Source organism: Ailuropoda melanoleuca, chromosome 14 (assembly GCF_002007445.2).
Source record: "Ailuropoda melanoleuca isolate Jingjing chromosome 14, ASM200744v2, whole genome shotgun sequence".
Lineage (NCBI taxonomy): Eukaryota > Metazoa > Chordata > Mammalia > Carnivora > Ursidae > Ailuropoda > Ailuropoda melanoleuca.
The window spans coordinates 85,520,587-85,533,270 of NC_048231.1; the positions used below are offsets into that span (position 1 = coordinate 85,520,587).

At 38.4% G+C, this 12,684-nt stretch overlaps 1 protein-coding gene across 3 annotated transcripts in view; it reads left to right on the top strand.

Moving 5' to 3' along the window:
- Window positions 1–10,946, top strand: part of DCC (DCC netrin 1 receptor) — a 1,087,479-nt gene extending 1,076,533 nt beyond the window's left edge. For all 3 annotated transcript variants that reach the window (XM_034642890.1, XM_034642891.1, XM_034642892.1), the window contains exons 28-29: window positions 2,370–2,512; window positions 5,578–10,946. In XM_034642890.1, coding sequence (XP_034498781.1) covers window positions 2,370–2,512; window positions 5,578–5,667 — 233 coding nt within the window. In that variant the 3' untranslated portion in view covers window positions 5,668–10,946. The remainder of the gene's footprint in view (window positions 1–2,369; window positions 2,513–5,577) is intronic.
- Window positions 10,947–12,684: the final 1,738 nt, after the last annotated feature.

Here is a 12,684-nt window from a genome sequence, read left to right on the forward strand (position 1 = left end):
TTTATAGTCAGAAGCTAAAGAGGAAATGATAGAGGTAGACTTAATATACAAAGAGTTTGTTCACATCCAATGGAGAGCATCTGGCATTACCTTCTCCAGAAGAAAGAAGGTTATCCTCTTATTCAACCAGAGGAAATTGGTAGTCCTAAACTGAGCGTATAAGACAAACCCAAAATGACTTGTGCCATAGCAGTCAGTACACATTTAAATGGCTGTTTTGGTTTAGCCAAACCAACTCATTCGTCATATTAAATTAATGATGTAAATTCAAATTGTGCTATTTTTTATAGGACTTTGCTATTTAATTTTAAATGTGTTTTGGTTTTATAGCATAGTATAAGAATTACAAGTTTATAAAAGCTATGCCATGTATTATGCTTGCATATATTTAAATAACATTGTAATAAAAGTAGTTTAAATCAATGTTAGAGTTTATTAGAATGTTGTTTTCCCCTTTATGTTAAAACCCAATTCAACCGTGAGAAAATACAGAACAATATAATAAATAGTCTCTACCCTGAGGTTACTTATAGTCTTTGAACTAGATTCACGTTCTTTTACATTGCTTCTTCAAAAAGCTAATTTAAATTGGATGGGCTAGATCAACATATTAATGATAAACCCTTAATTTGCTCAGTGGCCTTAAACAGATCTTGGTGCAAAACTGCCTGCCCTTTCCTAAATGTGTGAACTCGGGTAAGTTACTTTGTTTCTTCTCTCCACTTTAACATCCTCATATGTGAACTGAAAATTCACATATTATTTTGACAATTAAATATTATTAGTTTGCCCTCTTTGAACAAGTTATAGGGATCAGCCACTTTAATTATATAATCTTATTTAATCCTCACAAATTATCATTCCCATATTAGAGAAGAAGAAACAGGCAAAGGAAGTTAAGTCAGTTGACCAAGGGATTACATGGCTAGTACATAGCTGAGCTTTCCAGGATCTGGATGTAGACTGGACTGCTAAATCCCAAATTCTTCCCCACTATGTTTTTTGGCCTAAAATGACATAAAGTACTTACCAGAGGTCTGGAGCTTAGTAGATACTCAGTAAATATTATTTCCTCTCTTAAAAAAAATGATTCACATTCCTCCTGTTTCTATATTTCTTTTCATCTGAGCTACCAAAAACTTAAGATCACCCTCTAGTGATAAATCACTCCAACTGCAAACTTTTGATCCCTGAAGTTTAAGAGTGAAAGAATATAAGTATGAAGGAATTCATGCTAGGCCATATATATATGAAAGTATTAGAAAAGGTGCTATGTTATGATTTATCATTATTTTGTCTAGCATATACCCAATTGCTGGCCTCTTAGACTGTTCGCATTATTTTTTCCCAATAAGCAGATGCCCACAATTTCTTTGGAAAATAACCTTTGACTTTTATTAACTAGAATTATATTTATCAAAGTATGATCAAAACAAAAGTTTTCCCAAAATGCATATTAATAGACCATTAGGATCATTAGAACACAAATGTCATGGTTAATGATACAAAAGAACTCAGACAAACTTCTTTCCATGGTTTAATTCAATACCTGTGGTTAATTCAAAGCTAAGAATGACAACAAAGTCCTTAGGTATGCGAGGTATACTAGCTGATTCAATAAGCCTTCATAAACCCTTTATTTTAGACTATAAGGACAAATTATATTACTGCTATAAGCTAAGCAGGATTTATAAGGCAAATTTCAGACCCAAAAAGAAAAGGTAGCCATTGTTTATAACAGACAGAAATGTCATCTAGTAGAAACTCAGCAATTCCCACAAATGATTTTTTTTTATTGAGAGAAGCTATACTGATCAGGACAGAATAATATCTTTTTTTTTTTTTCCCAGAAGAGAATTAGTAATGAGATTCTATGAGTTTAGTCAGTAGGACTTTCTTTTACTGTAACATCTAATAGTCATTTATAGATCAAGAGTGACCATCAATCACTTTTAATTGCACAGATATTCCTTGGTACTGTTAAACAATCTAGGCTTTATTTAGGCAAGCTAGCACAGGGTTTTCTGGCCCAAAGCTGGGACAGGCACCAAATGAGTTCCACTGACACTTTGTAGGGTGCGATGAACAGTCCGGAGCTCCCGGGCAACCTTTCACAGTGTGATTTGGAATCCACTTGAAATTACGTATGACTGGTGGGGCTTCATCTAGAGAGGCCTAATCAGAATCTGTCTTCCATTCAATAGAAATAAAATGAGCCCATTCATTGTGTCATAATTCATCTCTATACTACAGAATGAACAATAACCTAAAATCAATGCCAACCCACTGGAGCTGGCTTGCACGCTTGAGAGATTGTTCCCCGGAATGTTTTATACATTCCTTTCATCACTCTGTGTTTTCTATTTCAGGGCCTACTCTTCCCAAGACTCATGTTAAAACAGCCTCTCTTGGTTTGGCTGGAAAGGCAAGATCTCCTTTGCTTCCTGTATCTGTGCCGACAGCCCCTGAAGTATCCGAGGAGAGCCACAAAGCCACAGAGGATCCAGCCAATGTAAGGCCATCTTTGAAATTTATGCTGAGTCAGGGGAAGCAGTGACTATTGCTATACTTAAAAAGCAATCTGAAAAATCAAGCAGATGACTAAAGAATGTGTAACTTTACAAATCTACACATATATATAGATACAGATATGTCTATAGATGTATATATGTATTTCCTTCCAGTGGGTAGAAATACCTTGGCATTTGACCACATATATGATGATTCTTTAAAACAAAAGGTAGTAACAAAAAGCTATCCTCTGAAAACTTTTCTGAAGTTATCAGATGTGTCACTTCTAAAATCATACAGTAGCCTAGAAATATAGAATTGAGAAGAAGAAAATACACAATGAAGAAATGAAGGAAGGAGTTTAAGAAGAAAAAAGAGAAGAAAGTAAGAGGAGAAAATTTGGTTGTTTGAGAGAAAATGTTCGCCAACTAGAGGAAGAAGCTAAAATGTGATCAAATTAGAAAACTCAGAAAAAAAAAAATCAATGGAGACCAAAAAAAAAATCTAAATTTTGAGAGCAAAAGAGTTCTCCCCAAAATGCATTATAAAGGAGATGTGAAAAGATATTGCCTAAAGACAGAGATTTAGAAAACTCTGGAGTGTTTCTGAATATAATTCAAGAAAAAGCATTTAAAAGGAGAGCAAGGAACTAGCATAACATTTACCTTGAAAAATCACAGTGGAAGGGGGGGAAAGATGAGAAAAAAAGTTAGAATCATCTCATTTGAATAAACAATAAATTTTTTTTTTACTTTATCATTTTTGGTACTGCAAGCAATAAGATATTTTAGTGACATGGAAACCAAGGAATCTGGATATGTGTTTGTGTATGAACTTTGGCAGGAGTATGTCATATGATTAATATACTTTGTGTATACTTTTAAAAGATTGAAATTTATAGGAATGTATTGCACTACTTTGTCAGGATTCGGCTAGTTAGAGCAATATTTGTTTGGTCTCAGGGTTGTTGGCTGTATCTCAAATCAGGTCAAATTCCTAAATTTATGTAATACGTCTCATCTCATAAGGAATTATGTCAGGTGGCCCATATTTGCATTTAAGGTTGATTCTAAAGAGTGACAGCCAAAGCTATAATATTAAAAGCAGTAAGATTATACATTAAAGGATATACAGAATTAAGGCCAATGAACTAGATCAGCACCGTCTATAGAAATATTATGTGAACTACATGTGTAATTTTAAATTTCCTAGAAGCCACATTAAAAGATGTAAAAATAAATGAGATTATTTTAATACTATCTTTCCTCTAACCCAATATTTCCAAAACGTTATCATTTCAACATGCAATAAATATAAAAAATTGTCAAAAAGATATTTTACATTTTTGTACTAAGTGTTCAGAATCTGTTGTGTATTTTATATAAATAACGTATTTCAGTTCAGACTAGGCACATTTCAGAAATCCAGTGGCCGCATGTTGCTAGAGGTTGCTGTGTTGGACAATGGTATCTAGATAATTCAAGAAAAATACCCCAAACAATGTTTAGGAAATGAGTTACCAACTGATCACTTCCCTTCGAGCTCTGCCTTCATATGTAGACCAGTCTTTTGAGCCAAATTGGCTACTCGTCAATCCCCATTAAGATCTGGATTTTATGTGCTATATGACCATTCACTGGTATGCTGAGATTTCTATAAGAAGTTACCATTTTCAACATATTTAATACTATGCATTCTGAGCTGTTTCCTTAGTGGCTAGAGTGAGTTAGTGCCCATCCCCCATATAATCTCCAGTGTGTGCTCTTGGGATCTACGGTATTTATTTGGCAGGATTAGATACACATTCTGACCAGGTAGTGAGTAATGCTTTCCATCCTACACAGAGCTAGAAATCATGACTCAGGCCTCATTGTTTCAATAACTTAATCAAATTAACGGCCAAGAATAATCAAGTAGAACAGGTCTATATTAGTCAAAATAAAGGGTATGTTGAGAAAAGAAAAGAACTAACATTTATTGGGTAGGTAATACCCATCAACACTGACTTATTGAATCCTCCCAGCTACTCAATGAGGCAAGCTTGTTATTCCCATCTGACACATAAGGAGACAGACTCAAAAAGAGCAAGTATATGAAAGAACTGGGATTCAAATCAATGCCACAGCCTTATTTCCCCCACTAGCTAGCCATCAAAATTACTTGGAGAGCTTTAAAAAGAGAGAGAGAGAGAGAGAGATTCTAACCATCTTATGCTTAACTGCATCAGAATTCCTGAGCCAGCAATGAGGGTCTCTGTGATAACTAATGATCCAGTATTACTAATGACCCGATCCTCGTGACTTCCAAGACTTCCTCAGTTCAACTCTTCATTGTACCCACCAATCAAATGTGCTAGAAGATTGCCTTTACAACTGTGCATACAGGCAGTTCTGGTTTGGGGTGAGAATTTTGTTTCCACACACAAAGTCAAGTCATTACCCTCAGACCTTTCATTGGTCAAGGCAAAGCCCATGAAACTCCCACACCAAAATGTACCTATGTAGTGTTATGGAAAAAAGGAACATGGTGATGTGCATTCTGTTCAGATCCTGCTGGGTGACCCCCAGGAAAGGGGAAAGGAGTAACATATTGAATATGCACCATGTGCTGGCCACTGTGATAGTCACTAAGCAGGCCACACGATACTTAGAATAGCCTATGAAATAGACGATCACTGTCATTTGATAGCTGAGGAGAGCTGTGCATCAGAAAGGCTAGTTAACTTATCCGAGACCACACAGTTCTGCGCTGGTAGAACTTGATGGGAAATGAGATTTTTAAATTTTATTTATTTATTTATTTATTTTTTAAACTTCAAAGCTTTTTCCTCCACACAGGATTGAAGTTAATGAAACACGATGCAATCATTCCTCTCGTCACCACCTCTTTTATTACCAGCATCTTCATTCGATGATTATACTCTGAGCCCAGCCTCTTGCTATGGCTGTGGGCCACTGTGTCATGCTTGGTAATACAAAGTAGACCAACTAGATGTGGCCACTGCCTTCGTAAAAGGAGGTATCGATATTCACCTGTCCTAATTCTTTGTTCTCGTTCTTTCTGCAGGTGTATGAACAGGATGATTTGAGTGAACAAATGGCAAGCTTGGAAGGGCTAATGAAGCAACTTAATGCCATCACAGGCTCGGCCTTTTAACACATCTTACCCAATCGATGAGGTGTATTTTCCGGAAACTTTGCAGCATACCAATTACCCGTAAACAGCACACCTGTGTCCAAGAACTCTTAACCAGTGTACAGGTCAACCATCAGGACCACTCAGTTATGGACCACGCAGTTCAGAAGGAATAAGCGTCCCTTCTTTCATAGGCATCAGGAATTTCACAATGATTACTACGGGGTCCCTAAACAAAAGCAAAGATATATCCTCACTGCAATGTCAAAGCTGAAGCTGCTAGCCTAGTCTGGGGTCTTTGCCACTGCAGTGACCACTCTGTCATAACTAAGGCTTCGGTTTTCCTTCATCGAGGCCTGTCATTTCCTTTCTGTGTAGGTCTAGTCTTACAAAATGCAAGTGCATTATCGGAGCCTGTACCATGCCATGGCAAATCAGTGCCAGCTCAGTATTTTGTTTTCAACTTCAAAGTACAAAGCACCCATGGAAATTCTCTCACTACATAGCACCAAAGGATTGGATGTTTTCTTGACAGCACAAAAAGTAAATAAGTAAACAAACAAAAGGCAGCGAATGCTTGTTTTGTAACTCAGACATTCATCTTGCACAAGTGGTGGGTATTAGCCAGTGGCTGTAAAATTCACCCATTTTAGCAAGTATTTGTAAATCCACTATTGGTTAATATTTATGTCTGGAGAACAGGAACATAAAAAGCTGCAACTAGTGGCATCCTGCCAGCAGCAATCCGTTTCCTGAAAGAGGATACAATATGCAATCTTCTCAGACACACGGTAATTATGCGCTTAAGCTTGTAATAGGACACTTTTCAATTTGGGTGGCTTTTGTGCCATATCACACTGTGATGACATTTCAAAGCTTCACCACGGCCACCTTCCTCAGAAGTCTGGCCAGAAGAGCTCCCCCACTTCGTCCTGTCCCTCCCTGAGTTCTCCTTGGCAGCCAGTCTTGGGCGAGGTGGCCAGCTCCACACATCGCTTGGCCTCCTGACCAATGTCCCTGCCACCCTCTGTGGAAATGGCAGACTCCCTGAGAACAGGCCCTGAGGAAGGGAAGGAAAATGGAAGGCAGTTTCAAACAGTACCTGCTCTTGAGTGATGTCACTTCCGCCAATAGGCTCCTCACTGACTTAGAGGGGGCAGTATTGGTCAGTGGCGACCAGCAGGCCCTGTTGTCAAGGGAACCTTCTACACTATTCCTGCCAGAGTCAGAGAGGAACAGAGGGGAAGGTGCCACTTGATACTTCTGACACGTTATAAATCTAGTGGATGCTTTTCAGAGCTGCATCTTCATTGTGAACTAGAATTTTAAACTTCTAACACCATGTTTATCTACAGCTTGGAACTAGGTGAAATTAAGAACATTTTGTGTGCGCCCTTTTAGTTTCTGAATTTTCAGCTGCATTTGGAGTTAATCCCTGTTTATGCAGCTGAATTGCCAAAAGGGAGCTAGTTTGCATATTTATCAGTTAGGCGACTTGAAAACCCAATAAGAGAGTTTCAGCTGAATTATTCCTTTCAGCTCTGTCTTTGATTTCAAGCTTGAGTAGGTCATAATTTTAAAAGAGCATGGAAGGGATAGGATCTTTACAACCTAATAGCTCCTTTTATTAGGTGGGTAATTATATATGAATCCCTGAATAAAATATTTTGAGCAAAATGGCACTGTAACAGAAGTAATAATTCAGATTATTTTTTTACAGTTTTATGTCGGGAAGGAAATCTGATGTCAAAGAGAGGGCTTGTTCAAATGGTTCACTAGAAAGTCCGGTCCATTTGTGAAATTGTTCCTTCAACAAGAGTGCTTATTCAATTTACTAAGATTTTCTTAAGTTCTTCTAAAGAGCTGTGTGACGTTATTCTATGGGGAAGATTACTCTTCTTCAAAATCTGGGCACTTAGATAGACAACCCTCCACTGACCAGGAACAAGGCATTTCCTAACATAATGCTGAATCTTGCAGAAATGATTCATTACTTCGGAAAATGTTCATTAGGCTGGCTTTACCCTCTCGAGGTCTTAGAATCCCCCCCCCATTTCTAATACTAATAAACAAGGAACATTCTCAGATGATATTCGTTATCCAAGGAATGTCATCCTTAGTGCTGTGTTCGGCATGGGCTACAAATCTCAAATTTCAGATTGAGTCACAACTTCAATCTATAGACTGTATCTGGACAATCAAGAGAACTAGCATTCTTCAAAAAATTCTCAATGACTCTAGTCAAAGTCACTGACCTTAACAAATAAAAATTTTTAAAACTACATGAAAATATGCATTATTTGTTTTCAGCGAGAGGTACATTTCTGGTGCATGCTCTTGAAGCTATCTTCATTAAAGAAATACAATGGTTTATTTTAGTAATCGGTAATGCTAATAAGTCTTCGCTTCATGCCTTGAAGATATAGTAGAATCCATTTAAATTCTCTCAAGAGACTCTCTCATGTGCTTTACGCAATGATTTTAATATGCAGTGGCTTTGCCACAACTTTTGTAAAGCTCTGCTCCCCACTCTCTCAAAGAGTTCACGTATGTAAATAACTGCCTGCTCAAGTTTTCAGGTAACTTTTTAATTTCCCAGTCTTCTGATCTCTTGACAAGAAGCAATCTGTGAAGACTGCAAGATAGCCTCTATTTTGTTCCTACTCAGAGCCTAGTTCATAGCATACAGGGCTCTTTAAGCTCATAAATCTCTCTGACTCCCACAGGGCGATGCTTGACAGCCGACCAGCAGCTCTGCCACCAGGACTCATTTCTCCCTGAAAAAGAAGAAAATAAAACTTGGCAGGGCATGCTCAGGCCTCCCCTGCACAGGGCTGAACTGTCAGGCAAGAGCCTCCTCTTGAAAAAGTTTGGTATTTTTCTTTTGTATTCCATACCGATGAGAAAGCTATTTTTCTTTCCTCTAGAAATCTTTGCATTTGTTAAACTCCCAAAAATGCAGATAGTTCAAAATGCATAAGGCATATTTGGAGGATGCTCTAGCCAGAGTTAACTATTTCTTAGTGACTCATATTCAGTTAAAAAAGAAAAAGAAAAGAAAGAGTCATAGCTACCTCTTTGTTGAATAGTGCTATAAGTTTCTAGAATATTTAAACAATGGAACTTCACATTTGGATATTATCAAATGCACACTCAATTGAACAATCCGGGAGGGGGGGAAAGGAGAGAAACAGATCAAGCCAGGGATATAAGAGGTGAATTTACTGACATTTCCCATAGGGATACATAACATTGTTCTCTTCAAAATAAGGGGTGCTTGAAATACGTATGTTTGGTCCTCTGCCTCAGCGGGAGCTGCAAAAGGAGAGTTGCCCAGCATTAGTGTGTCATTCCATCAATATTTGGAAACTTTAAAGTTCGGCACTCATGGCTTTTCCCATAAAGAATCTCTAAGTATAGGTTTTTCTGGAAACCTTTCATATTCTGTGTTTGAAGATGGTTGCTCATTCTTATCCACCCTTTTGATACATCTGTCTGTTGACTTTGTTTAGAGAAACATCTAAAGTCTTCTCTAAATTTAGTAGAGGGTTTCATATGGCAGCTGGACGGTAACTCCAACAAAAAATATCACCTCTAAAGAAATCACCTTACCATTTCAGATGAAATTGTATCCCAGACTCAGACGTCTGTGGTTCTGTAATTTCCATCTCTAGTCCCCAAGAGAGAGACAAATAGAAAAAATTCCCTAGTTTTAGGTGTGTTTAGAGAAAACACAATCATCTAAATTTTCAAATAGATGTGAAACAAGGTTGCTTTCCCTCCCTCAATCAACTAGTTTACATCATACAATCACAGACTGTCCTGAAGGCCAGAGGCTAGCACCCCTCGCCTGTTCCTAATCATATATACAATACAGAGCCCATAACCTAGTAGAGCTATGGAAACAGGCACATCCACTCACATCTGCCCTCTCTCTCTCTTTAAAATTACTTTCAAAGCAACATTTTACTCATGATGTCTATTTCTCTCATGACTTTCAGAAATCACTTAAATATTGCACAGAAGAGCTTTTCACATGATTCCACTGTTTTAAATTACATTAGATACTTAGAAAATCACAAGTATTTTGTGTGCTATTCCATTCCAATGAAGAATTCGCATTCCCCTACCTCAGTGTAATTTGCTATCCAAATACCTGCTTCCAAAAGGTAATGATGAAAAGAAATGCCTGAGTATTTCCTGGTCAGTGAGGTTACATAAGAAACCAATACCATGCCCATATCAGCAAATAAATATTACTTCTGGGCTCTGCATTGCCGCCGTTGGGTAACGTTCACTTAGCAACTTCTGGCTGCACTCCCTGAAGGACTTCTTCTCCTGCTCTCAGTAGAGAGCCTTTGTACATTGTCATCCTATAATTTTTTGTTGGCTGGAGAGCAACAGCAAAATTCTGCAAGATGTCACAGATGCATGGGCCAAGGGATCTCACTGTGTGCTGAAAGTGTTATTTTCAGATGCAAGAAAGGAATGTTGGAGAGGAGGAGAAAGGCTGTTTTTTATTATTGTAGGGTAAACCTGACAATTCTGACCTTGGTGAATTGTCAGCTTGTTTGGGGGATGGGTGGGTGGGTCTGGGGTGTACTTTTTATAAGTAATATTTAATTTATTATTTAGAGTGGCTTCTTTTTGGATAATTTATGATAAAAAGGGAGATCTGGTTGGGAATCTAGATATGGCTATTAAAGCTGCAGTGTTCCATATCTCAGAGGGACCACTTTGGAAATGAATTGTCCATTGCTGAGTATGAGGATACGTCCAGGCAAAGCCTCATCATTACCACCTTCTCCCTTTCCAGGGTCATTCAAACAAGATAACACCAAATCTGAAATATTCTGCTAGCATTTTGCAGATCAATGCTACTCATTCTCTCAAAGGGCTTTGCAATTCAAATTGTTAATGTGCTAGTGGTAGGTTTATTTGGTAGAAATGGGTATACTACAGCTTTAACTAGCCTTAGTGGAAAAAGAAATTTTTTGTTGCTACAAAACACCTTTAAAAAAAAAAAAGGTATTTTGAGCCTACAAAGAGTTTCTTTAAATTGTCAAGACTCTAGCATTGTTAACCAAATTAGACTAGTGATTGCAATATTTAAGTGTAAATCTTGTTCTATGAGAAAGGATACTTGCTTACAGTAAAACAATGACTGTTTCTACACACGATCTTGTATACTACCACGCGAGGAAAAAGGGGTTTTGTAATCACTGTAGAACAGTCTCATATTCATTTTTTATAGAAATGTTATTCCAATGGTGCATTTTTTGTTTAATAAATAAAGTTTTGATACAAAGTTCTTTCTTCAAGTTATTTATATGAAATGGCTGGCACTAGAGGCGCCCGGCCACCATCCCTGCCTATTCTTATCCTCAGGATACATACTGTTCTTTCTGACATCTGTGGCCGAGACTGCACTGCTCTGCTATATCCGCTTGGACCCTTCTACCATTTTCATGCACACGCGCTGTATGGCTGCAATCCCAACAGCCAAAAACTACAACTTTTTGTTGGGGGGGCTGCCTCAGGCTGCCAGAACCCACTTTGCCTGCAGGCACAGGAGAGCTGGAAATCCCTGATCGCACCTCAGCAATAGCTGTGGAATCCTCTGGCCCTTTTGCCCCTGACTGGGACAACTCTGTGGTGTAACCCGACTTACCGCTAGAGTTCCTGTGCAGGACTGAGCCAAAGTAACTCTGAGGAGAGACAGTTCTCGACAATATTGCACCCTAGACATGCTACCCTTGCTTGGCTTACCTCCTTTCTCTTCCCCTCTTCCCGCATTCCCCTAATGGTCTCGCCTGGGAGCATTTCATAATAAATCACTTTCTTCAGATCTTCATGTCAGGGTCTGTTTGGGGGGAATTAACCCAAGACAAGACCCTTCATTTTAATTTCCATTTGAACACACCAATACCAAATAAATGTAATGCTCTCTCCCTCCTCCAGATACTGCATTCTCACAGTATCGATAGAACTGGGGATGCATATGCATTGAACGATATATGGCTAGGAGTACTGAAAGATTAAGTTGGGCATGTAATCTGTTCTCTACGAGAAAGCCACATATTAATAGAAGTTTTATTAACTCTTTGGGGTAAGTAGAGAACTACTCAGTAAGCTCTTTCTTGCAGGCAATGCATCACAGGTGACAAGAAAGGTAGGGTTTTAAAGGTCACCTAGATCTTCCTGTCTTTCTCAATCATAATCATTCCATCTGGAGAAGAAAAAAAAATATGTTGAGGGGCACCTGGGTGGCACAGTCGTTAAGCGTCTGCCTTTGGCTCAGGGCGTGATCCCGGCATTCTGGGATCGAGTCCCACATCAGGCTCCCTGCTCAGCAAGAAGCCTGCTTCTTCCTCTCCCACTCCCCCTGCTTGTGTTCCCTCTCTTGCTGGCTGTCTCTCTCTCTGTCAAATAAATAAATAAAATCTTAAAAAAAAATATGTTGAAGATCGCCAAGACCCTGGAGAGATTGGAACCCTTGTGAGTGACTAGTGGGAATGCAAACTAATGCAGCCACTGCAGAAAACAAGATGGTGGTTCCTCTAAAAATTAAACATAGATGACCAAATGATCGGAAAATCCACTCTCCAAACAAATCGAAAGCAGGGACTTGAACAGATATTTGGATACCTATGTTCATAGCAGCATTATTCACAATAGCCAAAAGATGAAAGCAACCCAAGGATGCATCAACAGATGAATGAATAAACAAAATGTGGTCTATGCATACAGTGGAATATTACACAGCTTTAAAAAGGAGGGACATTCTGACACATGCTACCACGTGGGTGAAACTTGAAGACTTATGCTTTGTGAAATAAGCCTGTCAAGAGAGTACAAGTAGTGTATAATTCCATTTATATGAGGTACATAGAGTAGTCAAATTCATAGAGACAGAGTAGAATGATGGTTGCCATTGGCTAGGAAAATAGGGGTATGGGGAATAATTGCTTAATTGGCATCAAGTTTCAGATTTGGAGGATGAAAAAAGTTCTGGGGCTAGATATGATGGTTGCACAA